At 42.9% G+C, this 17,356-nt stretch overlaps 1 protein-coding gene across 1 annotated transcript in view; it reads right to left on the reverse strand.

Moving 5' to 3' along the window:
- RNF125 (ring finger protein 125) overlaps positions 1-17,356 on the reverse strand; it is a 50,113-nt gene that overhangs the window by 14,094 nt on the left and 18,663 nt on the right. The window contains exons 3-4 of the mRNA XM_032152577.2: positions 14,057-14,151; positions 11,035-11,125 (exon numbers count right to left, since the gene is read on the reverse strand). Of these exons, the coding sequence (XP_032008468.1) occupies positions 11,035-11,125; positions 14,057-14,151 (186 nt within the window). The remainder of the gene's footprint in view (positions 1-11,034; positions 11,126-14,056; positions 14,152-17,356) is intronic.

Consider the following 17,356-nt stretch of genomic DNA (forward strand, 5'->3'; position numbering starts at 1 on the left):
TTTTTTTTTTTTTTTTTTTTTTTGAGATGGAGTTTCACTCTTGTTACCCAGGCTGGAGTGCAATGGCATGATCTCGGCTCACTGCAACCTCTGCCTCCCAGGTTCAAGCAATTCTCCTGCCTCAGCCTCCCAAGAAGCTGGGATTACAGGCATGCACCACCACACCCGGCTAATTTTGTATTTTTAGTAGAGATGGATTTCTCCATGTTGGTCAGGCTGGTCTCAAACTCCCTACCTCAGGTGATCCGCCGGCCTCGGCCTCCCAAAGTGCTGGGATTACAGGCATGAGCCACTGCACCTGGCCTAAATGTTCTCTTAATAATTCCCACAATCCCCAAGTGTCAAGGGAGAGACCAGGTGTAGGTAATTGAATCATGGGGGCAGTTTCCCCCATGCTGTTCTCATAAAAATGGGTTCTCACAAGATCTGATGGTCTTATAAGTGTGTGGTAGCTCCTCCTGTGTTCATTCTCTCTTCCGCTTGTGAAAAAGGTGCCTTGCTTCTCATGTGCCTTCTGCCATAATTCCTGAGGCCACCCTAGCCATGTGCAACTGTGAGTCAATTAAACCTCCTTCCTTTCTAGATTACCCAGTCTTGGGCAGTTCTTTTTTTTTATTATTAATTTTTTTTTTTGCACACAAAAACAATAAACATTTTCTAAAAATACATACAAACAAAAAGATGCGTATCAAACATATTAGGAAGGTTGCACATGGGAAGTCGGGGAATAGAATGGGGGGTGGGAATTAAAATAAATGAGAGAGGGACTTTATATGGATCAGTGATAATAACTCAATCCTCTATTTGACAAAGAAGAAGGAGAAGGAAGAGGAAGAAAAAGAAAGTGGGATAAAGGATCAGAAAGGGAGGAAAATAGAAAAAATTAGAGTATGACTCCAGGGTAGACCTGTTTTGTTGTCACTGAGTTGGTTGGTTGATTTGTCTGTTGTATTTTTCATATGTTTTGCCATGTTGGCCAGACTGGTCTCGAACTCTAGCCTGAAGTGATCAACCCGCCTCGGCCTCCCAGAGTGCCGGGACCACAGGCGTGAGCCACCACGTCCAGCCCCCACATTGCTTCTGGCCTCCGTGGTAGACCTCCCAGACGGGGCGGTCGGGCAGAGGCGCTCCCCACATCCCAGACGGGGCGGACGGGCAGAGGCGCTCCTCACTTCCCAGACGGGGCGGCCAGGCAGAGACGCTCCTCACTTCTTCCCAGATGGGGCGGCCGGGCAGAGGTGCTCCTCATTTCTTCCCAGACGGGGCGGCCGGGCAGAGGCGCTCCTTACTTCCCAGACGGGGCGACCGGGTAGACGCGTTGCTCATTTCTTCCCAGACAGGGCAGCTGGGCAGAGACGCTCCTCACTTCTTCCCAGACGGGGCGGCCGGGCAGAGGCGCTCCTCATTTCCCAGACGGGGCGACCGGGTAGGCGCGTTGCTCATTTCTTCCCAGACGGGGAGGCCGGGCAGAGACGCTCCTCACTTCTTCCCAGATGGGGCAGCCGGGCAGAGGCGCTCCTAACTTCTTCCCAGATGGGGCGGCCAGGCAGAGGCGCTCCTCACTTCCCAGACGATGGGTGGCCGGGCAGAGGCGCTCCTCACTTCCCGGACGATGGGTGGCCGGGCAGAGGCGCTCCTCACTTCCCAGAAGATGGGTGGCCGGGCAGAGGCGCTCCTCACTTCCCAGATTACCCAGTCTTGGGCAGTTCTTTATAGCAGTGTGAGAACGAATACAGGGAGCAAGATGTTGGAACAGGAAAAACTAAATAAGAATAACTTGGTCTAATTTTTTTTTTTTTTTTTTTTTTTTAGAGACATGGTCTCCTTTTGTTGCCCAGGCTGGAGTGCAGCGCTGCCATCATAGTTCACTGCAGCCTCAAACTCCTGGGCTCAAGGGGTCCTCCCACCTCAGCTCCCTAGTAGCTGGGATTACAGGTGTGCACCACCAGGTCCAGCTAATTTTGTTGTTGTTGTTGTAGAGACAGGGTCTTGCTCTGTTGACCAGGCTGGCCTTGAACTCATGGGGTCAAACAATCCCCCCACCTCAGCCTCCCAAAGTGCTGGGATTACAGGTGTAAGCCACTGCAGCTGGCCTAAATTCTTGCTATGTTAGCTTGCATAGGATTTGGCACATAATAGAAGCTCAAATTCAATTTTTCATATCTAAAGTAGGAATAAAATATATACTTTGCAGATTGGATAATATATACTTTATTCAAATTTTCTTCTTCCTTAGAATAAAGGATCCTAGGGCAAAAACAAATCATATTTATCTTATTTCCTTATGCCTAGACCTAGCATAACTTGACACACAGTAGACACCTCATGAATAAAGAATTCCTTTTTAGGATAAAGATTTCTAGTACTTTTCTTTCTCTTCTGATGGATTTTTGCTAGGTTTTTGTTTTTTCCAAATGTCTTCTACTTCACATCAGTTCCTATAACAGAGCACTTGGGCAGGTCAGAAATGGGAGAAGAATAGTTGATACACAGAATCAGATGAGAGTTCTTTTTCAATGATATACCCTTCCTTCCCTAAATTCTGATACAACCACATTTTCTCCCCAGAGGAGTTCTCACCACTCTCATGCATCACTATTACTTATGGAAAAATAAGAATGATTTTGTTCAGTATTATATTTTTTAGGTGTGATGGGACAGAGAAAATATTAGGAATCACCAATGTAAGGGCTTCTGAGAATACATAAAATGTACAGGCCAGGTGCGGTGGCTCATGCCGGTAATCGCAGCACTTTGGGAGGCCACAGCGGGAGGAACACCTGAGGTCAGGAGTTCGAGACCAACTTGGTCAACATGGTGAAACCATGTTTCTACTAAAAATACAAAAATTAGCTGGCATGGTGGCGCACACCTATAATCCCAGCTACTTGGGAGGCTGAGGCAGGAGAATCGTTTGAACCCAGGAGGTAGACGTTGCTCTGAGCCGAGAGCATGCCATTGCACTCCAGCCTGGGCAACAAGAGTGAAACTCTGTCTCAAAAAAAAAAAAAAAAAAAGTTCAAACATCTTCACAGGATCATATGAGCTTTGATCATCAGGATCATAGGTGAGAGCATCTAACATAGGTCTATTAGGATACATTTCCTAAAGTTTCTCACACCAAACACCAAAGACACAGAAATGGAGTTGGTACTGCTTCGTGGATACATGGAGTCAAATATCCTGTCTCCCCCCTAGTCTTTCTGAACTGGTCCTTACCAGGGTTTTCAATAAGACACCCCTCCCTTATCCCATTAAGAATAAAGGCAATATTACTGACAGATCATAACCAACCGGGTAGTCGGCTTTCCAGTTCTCCTATTTTTTTTTTTTTTTAAGACAGGGTTTTACTCCCATCACCCAGGCTGGAGTGCAATGATGTGATCTCTGCTCACTGCAGTCTCTACCTCCCGCGCTCAAGCAATCCTCCTGCTTCCTACAGGCACACACCAATGTGCCTGGCTAATTTTTTAAATTTTTTTCTAGAGATGGGATTTCACCATGTTGGCCAGGCTGGTCGCGAACTCCTGACCTCCTGACCACAAGTGATCTGCCTGCTTTAGCATCCCAAAGTGCTGGGATTACAGGTGTGAGCCACTATGCCTGAAGAGTTGGCCTAAAGTTGATAGTTTTTCCCCATTTTGTATTGTTATAGGGAATCCCTAAAATAATATACTCAGTGCAGTTCTGACAGCCCTCACTGTGAATGACATATATGTTCTTTCTTTTTTTCTGTTTGAGGCAGAGTTTCACTCTTGTTGCCCAGGCTGGAGTGCAATGGCACAATCTCGGCTCACTACAACCTCCACCTCCCGGGTTCAAGCAATTCTCCTGCCTCAGCCTCCCAAGTAGCTGGGATTACATGTATGTACCACCATGCCCGGCTAATTTTGTCTTTTTAGTAGAAACGGGGTTTCTCCATGTTGGTCAGGCTGGTCTCGAACTCCCGACCTCAGGTGATCTGCCTGCCTCGGCCTCCCAAAGGGCTGGGATTACAAGCGTGAGCCACCACGCCCAGCCAATGACATTTATTTTCTACTATAAAACTTGAATTCCATTTCTAAAGTCTGTGTATGACTGATTTAATATTTAATAGAAAATAAGTGTGTCAGAACTTAATTTTTTTCTAGTACCCTTTTCTTAGGTTCTAATAGCATATATGCATGAACACCATATTTTACTGTTGAGGGATTTCAGTTGCCAAGTACTATGTATGCAATCTAATATCAATGATCCTTAGTGAACAGCATGTTCTGTCAAGTTCTCCTGAAGTCAGAAGATGATTCTAGGAGTACAAGTGTAAAAGAGCTGGACGACAGTGCACTCATGTTACAGCCATCCCAAGATGCAAAGGATTCGATCCTTCAGAGTATCTATGATAATGGACACTCCGCTCTATCTGTGGCTTAGATTAACCTCCACAGCAACTCAGCTGATTACAGAACACCTTCCATGTGATGACAAGTGCCATTTGAGGAGGTAATTAAAGGTTACTCAATCCAATATCCAAAGAAGAAAAAAAGAACGTGCACTGAAAATATTCACAGGCAACTATGTAATTAAAATCAAGGTACAAGACTGCATACCTAATTTTTTTTTTTTTTTTTTTTTTGAGATGGAGTCTCGCTCTGTCACCCAGGCTAGAGTGCAGTGGCACAATCTTGACTCACTGCAATCTCCACCTCCCAGGTTCAAACGATTCTCCTGCCTCAGCCTCCTGAGCAGCTGGGACTACAGGCACGTGCCACCATGCGCGGCTAATTTTTGTATATTTAGTAGAGATGGGGTTTCACCATATTGGCCAGGCTGGTCTTGAACTCCTGACTTTGTGATCTGCCCACCTCAGCCTCCCAAAGTGCTGGGATTACAGGCATAAGCCACCACACCCGGCCACTGAAAGCAAATCTGTTGGAGATTTTTTTTTCCTTCCAGAATTATTACCACATAGATCTCCACTGTCACATCAAGTCAGAGATATTCTAAGTACTCACGGAAATTAACTGCTATGGAGAGGGGTAGCCCAGGATGTAATCATCACTGTTTACACTTCAAACCAAAAGTCCTGTCCCTTCCTTAAGGAATGAGCCCCCAGGGTAACGTAGAAAATATAGAACTCAGGCTGGGCGTGGTGGCTCATGCCTGTAATCCCAGCACTCTGGGAGGCTGAGGCGGGCAGATCACGAGGTCAGGTGATCGAGACCATCCTGGCCAACATGGTGAAACCCCATCTCTACTAAAAATGCAAAAATTAGCTGGGTGCGGTGATGCATGCCTGTAATCCCAGCTACTTGGGAGGCTGAGGCAGGAGAATTGCTTAAACCAGGGAGTCGGAGGTTGCAGTGAGATCGCGCCACTACACTCCAACCTGGCGACAGAGCAAGACTCCATCTCAAAAAAAAAAAAAGAAAGAAAATATAGAACTCACTGGAACCTCTGAATCAGGGTGAATGGAATCATGCCTTTTTTTTTTTTTTTTTTTTTTAAGACAGAGTCTTGCTCTTGTCGCTGAGGCTGGAGTGCAATGGCGCGATTTTGGCTCACTGCAACCTCCGCTTCCTGGGTTCAAGCGATCCTCCTGCCTCAGCCTCCTGAGTAGCTGAGATTACAGGCTCCTGCCAACATGCTCAGCTAATTTTTGCATTTTTAGTAGAGACGGGGTTTCACCATGTTGGCCAGGCTAGTCTCCAACTCCTGATCTCAGGTGATCCACCTGCCTTGGCCTCCCAAAGTGCTGGGATTACAGGCGTGAGCCACCGCGCCCAGCCTGTCTTTCTTTACTATCTTTTTCCACATCACTACATCCTGCTATGTTCTAGGCACTCTGCAAAGAACTGGGCATGCAGTGTTAAAGACTTAGGTCCCATGACTCCATAAGCCTAATAAATTAGAGGGACAGACAGACATGAAATGAATATGCAATTATAAGTTGTGGTAAATACTGAAAAGTAGAGGGGAGAAAAGCAAAAGTTGAAATTAATGAGTGCCAGGGAGGGCTTCCTTGAGGAAGAAAAATTTAAGCTAAGCTCCAAAGGATGAGTAAGAGCCAACCAGTGAAAGAAAGAGCACTTTGAGGCTGGGTGCGGTGGCTCATGCCTGTAATAATCCCAGCACTTTGGGGGGCCAAGGAGGGCGGATCGCTTGAGCTCACAAGTTCGAGACTCAGCCTGGGCAACATGATGATGTAACTCCGTCCCTTCAAAAAAAAAAAAAAGAAAAAAAAAGGCATTCTGGACAAAGAGACTAGCTGGAGGGCAAGGTTCTTGCTAAAACATCTTCCCTTTACAGAATAAAATACATTTCTCTCAAAATGGTCTCATTAATGTTATCTACATTTAAGGAAAAAGAAAAAAGTGGTCTCATAATTCAGTCTAAAGCATGCTGTTTGTGTCATCTGCTTCCCTTGAGTCTAATATTCCAGAGATAGAATTATTTAAAAAAACAAATGACCGAGCTTAGTGGCTCATGCCTGTAACCTCAATGCTTTCAGAAGCCAAGGTGGGAGGATAGCTTGAAGCCAGGAATTTGAGACCAGCCTGGGCAACAGAGCAAGATCTCATCTTTACCAAAAATAAAAAAATAATAATTAAAGAATTATCCAGTTGTGGTGGTGCACACCTGTAGTCCCAGCTACTCAGGAAGCTGAGGTGAGGATCACTTGAGCCCAACAGTTCAAGGTTACAGTGAGCTATTACTGCACCACTGCAGTCTGGCCTGGGTGATACAGCGAGACCCTGTCTCCAAATTTTAAAAAATGGCAGAATATAACAATATAATTACTGCTTGACAAAAAGGGGCTATTGGCTCTTAAGGCTGCATATAAGAAAAGTCAAAATCCCCTGATGTTTTTAACATGCATTTTATCATTCTTGAGCAGCTCAGAAAGAAAAGATGGTTATCTTGTGGTTTGATCTCTGAGTTATCTAATTATTTTTGGAAGTCAGAAGAATCATTTACCCAGGAAATCACTAACTGCCAGGAAACCTCTTACGTGAGGTAAGTCAGATGATGTCACTGATCTTATCTGCTTGCAAAACCTGTAATCCAGTCCCTTAAAGCAATAATTCCTGGTTAACTTCCACAGCCATCCAGAATCAGCATTGGACCCAGCCCTCCTTGCCCAGAACTTCCCTCAATGTGTTTTCACCCACATGTCCCCATTAGGGATCCCTAAGCAGGTGAACTCCAGCTATACCACATATCTGTCCCCTGTCTTTTCCTAACCTTGGAGTAAATCATGACTTCTAGTGGCTCTAGATCCTTCAGAGTGACATGCTCTTGAGCTTCTGCTCAAGAGTGAAACACTGACACAGGACACCTGAAGGTCTTGTGTTCCAATTACCACCTCTAGACAGCCCTAGGGTATTACAGAACCTTGGATTTCTGAACAATCTGCTCCTGCTTCGAGGCCATGATAGCATCCTGGTCTTTGTGGTGAGATTTTACCACTTCACTTCCCCATCCTCCTCCTCCCCGCCACCCCCTGACTCACACCACCACCCCATGTGGGTTCTCTAACTGTGAGAGGACACCACTTCCTCTAAGAAATCTTCTCTAGGCCTGATTTTATAGAATTGAAAAAGTGTAGTGAACCTCCACTATCACCACCACCCTCTTCTGTTAACGGAGTGATCACCAGGTGACGAGTGCTTACTTTATTATATGCCTGATTCATTTACTACTTGTGAAAAAGGCATGAATGTCATCACCATCCCCATTTTACAAATGATGGAACAGTGACAGAGAGAATTTAATAGACTTCCTGGGATTAGAACCAAGCCTATCCCCTTTAAAGCCTAGGATTTAACTACAAAATCCCACAGGCAATCTGATCTCACCATTCCTAGTTTGTTTCCCTGCTTAGGTCAGTTGTCTTCAATGACCCTGAAGACCTGTAAAATCATGGAGGACCTAGCTTCATGGGCCACCTTCAATTTGGGCCAAACTGAGCAGCATGTGGACAGGATTTCTGCTGTAGCAGGTACACAGTACCACGGAACTGACCAGTATATGGCCTGCCCCAGATTGCTGCTTAGATGCAGCCTAGGACCACAGTCCAGAGGGCCTGGCATTCTTCCAGCCAAAGCAGCACCCTGGGTACTAATGGTCAGGGTTCAACCTTCTTCACAGAGTTGCTAGGAGACAAGAAAATACTTAGAACTCAGTAAACTGTGTGATAGTAGTCACTATCATTCCATCCTTATGCTTTCTTCTAACTTCCTCTAGCTCCCCAGGGACCTATTGTGAAACAACTCCCTAGCCCAGTTCCTCACAGAGCAACTTGAGCAGGAAAAGCCCGTGACCATCGCCTCTGCTCCCTCAACACCTAACAAGCTCCTACTTAGCCATTCCAAATGCCAACTCCCTAGGCCATTAAGATCAGTAACAAATATCTCTGCATGCTTTTCTCTCGAACTTGCTACAGACCACAGGGGTTTCCCACACAGCCCTGGAGCTAGATTACTGTATTCAAATTGTGTCTTTGTTACTTACCAGCTGTGTGACCTTGTATGATTGACTTAACCTCTCTGAGCCTCAGTTTATCATTTTTAAAATGGGGATAATCATCAAGCCTATCTCATAGGATTGCTGTGAGGATTTTCTCTCTTTTTTTTTGAGACAGGTTTTTTGGGTTTTTGTTTTGTTTTGTTTTTTGTTTATTTTTTGAGATAGAGTTTCACTTTTGTTGCCCATGCTGGAGTGCAATGGCGTGATCTCAGCTCACTACAACCTCCCTCTCCCAGGTTCAAGTGATTCTCCTGCCTCAGCCTCCAGAGTAGCTGGGATTACAGGTGCCCCCCACCATACCCAGCTAATTTTGTTGTTGTTGTTGTATTTTTAGTAGAGACAGGGTTTCACCATGTTGGTCAGGCTGGTCTCGAACTCCTGACCTTAGGTGATCCATCCGCCTCAGCCTCCCAAAGTGCTGGGATTATAGGCGTGAGCCACTGCACCCGGCCTGAGACAGGTTCTTGTTTTATCACCCAGGCTGGAGTGTAGTGGCACGATCTCAGTTCACTTCAACCTCCGTCCTTCCAGGCTCAAGCAATCCTCCCACCTCAGCCTCCCGAGTAGCTGGGACTGAAGGCACATGCCACCATGCCTTCCTAATTTTTGCATTTTTAGTAGTAGAGACGGGGTTTCACCACGTTGGCCAGGCTGGTCTCGAACTCCTGGCCTCAAGTAATCTGCCCACCTTGGCCTCCCAAAGTCCTGGATTACAGGTATGAGCCACTGTGCCTGGCTGTATCTATCTTTCTCTTTATTCTCTATCATCTTTATTTCTATCCATTATCTATCTCTACCTACCTGTCTAATATGTTTCAATCTCATCCACTTTCTGAAAGGATTTTATGGAAAAAACCCTAAAACTAAAAAACCCCTAAAAACTCATATAAGAAAACACACACACATTTGTGTATATATTACATAAAACTACATAAAATAATCTTCAAAGTGTCATTTTATATTTGTTGAGCCAGGGTAAATTAAAAATAAATGTTCCCAATTATGGTCAGATTAAGGTAAAAGTGGTTTATTCATACATTGCTGACACAAATATAAATTGACTCAGACTTTTTGGAAAGCACTTTAAAAGTACATTTCAAGAGCTATTAAAAAGTCTGCATTATTAATTGCAGAAATAATAATGTAAGGAATTTCCTCTTAGAAAAATTCCAATATAAGGAAAAGTTTAAGCATACAAGAATATGAACTCAAGTTCTAAAAAGTAGTTAACAATCCAGGCCAGGCGCGGTGGCTCACGCCTGTAATCCCAGCTTTTGGGAGGCCGAGGCGGGTGAATCATGAGGTCAGAAGATCGAGACCATCCTGGCCAACATGGTGAAACCCTGTCTCTATTTAAAAAATACAAAAAATTAGCTGGGCACGGTGGCGCACGCCTGTAGTCCCAGCTTCTCAGGAGTCTGAGGCAGGGGAATGGCTTGAACCTGGGAGGCGGAGGTTGCAGTGAGCCAAGATCATGCCACTGCACTACAGCCTGGCAACAGAGCAAGACTCCATCTAAAACAACAACAACAACAACAACAACAAAAAATTAGGCAGGTGTAGTGGCAAGTGCCCACAGTCCCATCTATTTGAGGGGCTGAGGCAGGAGGATCGCTTGAACCTGGGAGGTCAAGGTTGCAGTGAGCCGAGATGGCGCCACTGCACTACAGCCTGTCTCAAAAAAATAAAAATAAAAAAAAATAGCTTAAGTAAACAATGATGTATCCACTCTGCCTTACCTCACAACTATACAAAAATGAAAATTATAAAAGCCACTCTACAAAGAAGAACTAAAATGCCAAGGCTGAAAAGAAAAAAGCATCATTCACAATGAATCTAGGAAATAATGATCAATATGTACATTTACTATGCAAACATATGGATAAATATTAACCATGAATAAAACGACACATTAATGAAGATGAATGGCTACTTTTCATTTCTAGTGTAGTGTTACAATAACACTATTTGCATTATTTTTAAATGTTCTAAACATAGGCTATAACCATAGTTAGTGTACTAAACTTAGATGTCTTTTTGTTTTTTTGAGACAGTCTTGCTCTGTTGCCCAGGCTGGAGTACAGTGGCTCCATCTCAGCTCACTGCAACCTCCGCCTCCCAGGTTCAAGCGATTCTTCTGCCTCAGCCTCCCTAGTAGCTGGGATTACACATGCCCGCCAATGCACCCAGCTAATTTTTGTATTTTTAGTAGAGATGGGGTTTCACCATATTGGCCCAGCTGGTAAACTTAGATCTTAACTGTGCATTTTGGATCATTTTAGTTGATTATGCCCATGATTACCTGTTAGAGATAATGTGTGATTTCATAAATGAGTGATTACACATTAGTCATTCTTATCAGTTTCAACTCAACACTTTCACATATTGTAAACAGTCACAGAGTTACCATAACCTTAACATAAATCATTATCCTTTATAATGTATCTATAAATAGAAACCTATTAAATGGCTTTCCTAATGTGCCCTGAATTCAGACATTGCCGTAATACATGTAACAAAAACTCTTACCACAGGCCTCCATTCCGATCTGTGATGAGTAATATAATGATCCAGCAAGCTGTCTTTATCCAGTTCCCTCTGACAAAAGGGACATACACACCTGGAAATAGCACAGAATACAAATAATACTAAAATGCTTGGCAACTAGATAGTAGTCACTTTTTTTTTCTTTTTTTTTTTTTTTGAGACAATAGTCTTGCTCTGTGGCCCAAGCTGGAGTACAGTGGCATGATCTCAGCTCAGTGCAACCTCCCCACCTCCCGGGTTCAAGGGATCCTCCTGCCTCAGCCTCCCAAGCAGCAGGGATTATAGGCCCCCACCACCACACCAGGCTAATCTTTGTATTTTTAGTAGAGATGGGGTTTCACCATGTTGGCCAGGCTGGTCTCGAACTCCTGACTTAAGGTGATCCACCCATCTCGGCCTCCCAAAGTGCTGGGATTACAGGCGTGAGCCACCACACCTGGCCACATATCTGAATTTGGACTAGCCACATTTCAAGTGCCCAGTGGACACATCTTGGACAGCACAGATAAGGGACAAATATTCCTAAGTGTACGTAAGGATTTAATAAGGTAGCTGCAGGTCACTTTTCTTTTTCTTTCTTTCTTTTTTTTTTTGGAGAGGGAGTCTCACTCTGTTACCCAGGCTGGAGTGCAGTGGTACAATCTCAGCTCACTGCAACCTCCAATTCCTGGGCTCAAATGATCCTCCTGTCTCAGCCTCCTGAGTAGCTCAGTCCACAGGCACGTGCCACCATGCTAATTTTTTGTATTTTTAATAGAGGTGGGAGTTCCACCATATTGCCCAAGCTGGTCTCAAACTCCTGAGCTCAAGCAATCCACTCGCCTTGACCTCCCAAAGTGCTGAGATCCCAGGTGTGAGCCACCTTGTCTGGACTGCAGGTCACTTTTCATTCTTCACTGGAAACTAACAATATAGGCTGATGCACATAGTTATATGCTAGTGAAATTGGAAAACAACACCCCATCTAAATGTTATGTGAATTCAGAAGGGGAGGAAGAAAAAGGTAATCCAAGGACAGCTGGGTGCTGCAATACTCAGTTTCTCAGTTAACGCATGCTCAGATTGCACTTCTCTCCCAAAGAGAAGTGCAGTGAGCCGGTATCGCACCATTGCACTTCAGCCTGGGCAACAGGCGTGAAACTCTATCTCAAAAAAAAAAAAAAAAAAATTCAGATTTGCTGGAATTTTGAGGGCTTAATGTAAAAAGAAAAAAGAATGTAAAATATCTTGATAATTTTTATACTGATTACATGTTCAAATGATAATATTTTGGCAATATTAGGTTAGATAAAATATATTGAAAGGTAATTTAAACTTTATCTTCTTATTTGTTTAAATGTCACTACTAGAAAATTTTGAATTACATGTAATTAACATTATATTTCTAGGCCAGGAGCGGTGGCTTAGGCCTGTAATCCCAGCACTTTGGGAGGCTGAGACAGGTAGATCACAGGGTCAGGAGTTCAAGATGAGCCTGGCCAAGATGCTGAAACCCCGTCTCTACTAAAAACACAAAAATTAGCCGGGCATGGTGGCACACGCCTGTAATCCCAGCTACTCGGGAGGGTGAGGCAGGAGAATCGCTTGAACCCAGGCGGCAGAGGTTGCAGTGAGCTGAGATCACGCCGCTGCACTCCAGCCTGGGTGACAGAGCAAGACTCCATCTAAAAAAAAAAGAAAAAAAAAACCATTATATTTCTATTGGACAATACTGCCTTAAGTTCTTAGGGACAATACGGAGTCTTGGCGTTGTTTGCTCACTTTCTGTTACAGATGTAACTTCTTGTCCCCCAAAACTTGTACTCTGGACAAACTCCATGTATAAGAATTTTTAAAATTTGAATTATGTGGTAAATTCCTCTGTAAAGCAAAGATTTTTATCATAAATCCAAATATTAATATATCTTGTAAAATAATCAACAACCCTCCCCATTTTCTATTATTTTAATTCTTTACTATTTAATTCTGATGAGTAAAAGAAATTGGGATTCAAATTAGCTTTCATATATTTTTAAATTTTCATAAAAGCCATCAACCTTGCAATCAAAGCCATACACTTTCTCAACCCGTTGGTAATCCTTCCTTCCTATTAGTCATTGTGGTCCATCTAACAGGATCCATACTCTGTTTATAGCTAAAATACTCATTTGAAATTTATAATGTCAGGGTATAAAACTAATCCTATAATAACAGGTACTTTTGCAAGGCGATCTCTAGTAAAACAAAAAGAATGAGGTGATGATTTCGACTTTTAGGTTTAGAAATGTAAGCTATTTTTGTATTTTTAGTAGAGACAGGGTTTTGCCATGTTGCCCAGGCTGGTCTCGAACTCCTGACCTCAAGTGATCTGCCCATCTCAGCCTTCCAAAGTGCTGGGATTGCAGGTGTGAGCCACCGCACCCCACGAATGTTTCTTTCTCTCTCTTTTTTTTTAAAGAATAAAATTCTATCAATATCCTCCATTACATCTACCAGCTACCTCCATCTTTCCCCTACCTCCATACCAGATTACCCATCAAAAAGGCAAAGGATTCAGGATGCCTGCCCAGCCTGTTCTCTTGTATACTGACATGCTGCTGTCTATATTCTAAAGAGAAACAAGCAAAATGATAAGGAATGAGCTGGTGAAATGAGCAATGGTGACAGAAGATGGATAATCCCAAACACTATCTACTTCAGGAATCTATTAGAAAACAAAGCCTAACAGAAATGTAACAGTTCTGCATTCTATTTTTGGATCTGTGTTAACACAAACTTGTTTGAGGAAGTTGCCCCATCTCTCCAGTCTGTGGTTGGTTCCCCCTGGAAATTTTTAAAGTATAGAATGCAAAATTCCTTAACAATGATTGCTATCAACAAATGATTACCAGTACCAGGTATTATAGTTAAGAACATAAACATAAATATGTAAATATTTTCATAAGAATGTTAAAGTTTCCAGCCCATTAAATTATTTATAAACATTATCAATTTTAGCATTAAACAATATTGTATTGAAACAAACCTTGCTGCTGTCTCCTCAAGTTCTTGTAGTGGTCCATACTTATCTATGTACTTCTGACAAGTCCGAATATGTGCCCTCATTTCACTGAGGCAAACCTACATAAAAACAAATTCAAAATAAACTCACTGTTAAAAAAGGGCTCAATGAAAGCTTATGCGATCTAGCCTTTTAACTTGCAAATAAGGTCATATTGTGGGATCAACTGACAAAATCGATGCATTCGTAACACCAGTACCACCAAAAATTAAGGCATTATCAAGAATACTATTTTTCAAATTCTCCAACACTTAGAAGACCCAACTGTTAAGTTCTTGAATTTGATTCTTCTAAAAAGCATATACATTTTTTAAAGTAGATAGATGTGTGGTAACTCAAATTTACTTCTTTTGCATGCCATTACACAAACAGGTTTTAGAAAGAAGGAACTAAGGGAAAAAAATGGGTGAACAAAAAGAGCATGAGAGAGGAAAGAAGAAACTATCTAAGATGGAAAAAGAGACAGAAAAAAGAAATGGAGAGATAAGAAGAATAAATGGATAAATTTTAGAGGTGCCCATAGTAAGTTAAATGAAACACTGTGCCTTAGGGAAAGATATAAATACCATGGTTTTATAACACACCCAACAGTATTACATGAATTCACAATACACAGTATACTTAATGGTCCCATTAAGAGCAAACATAAAAGACAGCTCTTGCAGTTCATTTTTATCAATGCAGAATAAAGAGCCCTTGTTCTTTCACATATACATTCAGAGAGCCTAACCATGAGGGATCTGTTGCTAACATGACACATCCTATTCAATGTTTCATTAGAAACTCTGATAAGATCTTGTGCTAAAGGAAGCTCTGTACAGCTGTGGTAAGGTGGCCGACCCACTCTGCTTCATTTTGCCCAAGCTACGGAAGTTAAACCTCAAACGTGAAATCTGCCATGTCAAGGGAACAGTTATAATTGTTTAACAAAGGGCAAAAATAAAAGCAAGTGAAAAGTAAGAACAAAACCCTGGCTTTACAAATATCCACCTAAAAGATATAAAAACTAGGATTGATCTGCATAAGCTGTCTTAAACAGACGTATTTTACAATCTGTAACATCCAACTTTGCACATTAGCATTCTCTCATGTCTTTATGAATTTTGCTAGTAAAAATTTCTATTTGTATTCTTTGTTCAACAAAGATAAGCATTAGTCGTGAAAATTAACAAGCTGTGGACTATCTACTGACAAATGAATTGATCAATTCATAGTCTAGACACAAAATTATCTGAGACATTATAAAAAATGGCAGAAGAAATGCAATTCATTGTGCCTGTTCTAATGGTGCTTACAATCTAACAGAAGAAAAAAGGATGTTAGACAAGTAGATAAGAAATTGTTTGATATAGGGGCTAGGAGTGGTAGCTCGGGCCTGTAATCCCAGCACTTTGGGAGGCTGAAGTGGGTGGATTACCTGAGGTCAGGAGTTTGAGACCAACCTGACCAATGTGGTGAAACCTCTTCTCTACTAAAAATACAAAAATTAGTCGGGTGTGGTGGTGTGCACCAGCTACTTGGGAGGCTGAGACAGGAGAATTGCTTGAACCCAGGAGGCGGAGGTTGCAGTGAGCTGAGATGGTGCCACTGAACTACAGCCTGGGCGACAGAGCAGGACTCTGTCTCAAAAAAAAAAAAAAAAGAAAAGAAATTGTTTGATATAGGGAACTGGAATACTAAGGCCAGGCCTCAAGGAATGGAGATCAGGCGGGGACTCTGAAGAACACAGAGAGTGCAAAATGGGAGAGGGCAAAATGTGCATAGAAGGAATGGGGAGCATTCCTAGAAAGAGGGATAACACAGAAAGGAAAAGACAGGATATAAGAAGTATCTCAAAGCTGGGCGCAGTGGCTCATGCTTGTAATCCTAGCACTTTGGGAGGCCGAGGTGGACGGATCACCTGTGGTCAGAAGTTCAAGACCAGCCTGGCCAACATGGTAAAACCCCATCTCTACTAAAATACAAAAATTAGCCGGGCATAGTGGTGCATGCCTGTAGTCCCAGCTACTCGGGAGGCTGAGGCACGAGAATCTCTTGAACCTGGAAAGTGGAGGTTACAGTGAGCCAAGATCATACACCACTGCACTCCATCCTGGGCAACAGAGTGAGCCTCCATCTCAAAAAAAAAAAAAAAAAGTATCTCAAAGAAAAAAATCAAAATCTTTGTGATTAATCAGATAATGGGGGAGGGGGAGGTGGTGAAAAAAGGATTTCCACACAAGTTAATTGAGAGAATCCTCTTGTTTCTGACAGACACCAAGGTAGGATCAAGAATTGGATGATTAAACAATATAATGAGTTTGATTTGGTGTATGAATTTTATGTGAAGACTAAGTAAAAATAAGCAATAATCTATTATTAAGAATGTAAAAAGCTATTGATTTTGAGCATTTACTATATTCCAGACACTGTGTTAAAAGCCAATCATCAGTTATATATATCACATATATATTTATCATTTTCCTTTAAAACCACCCTCTAACATGAGCATGAACATGATCCTCTCCCCAGCTACTCTTTGTTGTTGAGAGAGTCTTGCTATGTTGCCCAGGCTGGAGTGCAGCGGCACGATCATAGTTTACTGCAGCCTTGATCTCCTGGGCTCAAGCGCTCTTCCTGCTCAGCCTCTGGAGTAGCTAGGACTACAGGCATATACCACTATGCCCCAGCTAATTTTTTTGATTTTTAGTAGAGACAAGGTCTCTTCCCAGGTTGGACTTGAACTCTTGAGGTCAAGCAATCCTCCCACCTCGGGCTCCCAAAGTGCTGGGATTACAGGCATGAGCCACTGCGCCTGGCCTCCAAACCATTTTCTATGTGTATGTTAGAGTGATATCTTAAAGATACAAGCCTGGGCTGGGTACGGTGGCTCATGCCTGTAATCCCAGCACTTTGGGCTTCCGAAGCAGGCAGATCGCCTGAGGTCAGGAGTTCAAGACCAGACTGGCCAACATGGTGAAACCGTGTCTCTACTAAAAATACAAAAGTTAGCCAGGCGTGGTGTCGGGCCCCTGTAATCCTGGCTACTCGGGAGGCTGAGGCATGAGAATCGCTTGAACCCCGGAGGTGGAGGCTGCAGTGAGCTGAGATCACACCACTGCACGCCAGCCTGGGCAACACAGTGCGACTCTATCTCAAATAAAAATAAAAATAAAGATATAAGCCCGATCTTGGCACTCCAAAACTTACTCTCTTTCTCTGGCTTACTACTGCATTTAAGATAAAATCTAGAATCTTCTACATAACCTTCAAGACCTCACATGA

Source organism: Hylobates moloch, unplaced genomic scaffold (assembly GCF_009828535.3).
Source record: "Hylobates moloch isolate HMO894 unplaced genomic scaffold, HMol_V3 SCAFFOLD_5, whole genome shotgun sequence".
NCBI classification, from domain to species: Eukaryota; Metazoa; Chordata; class Mammalia; order Primates; family Hylobatidae; genus Hylobates; species Hylobates moloch.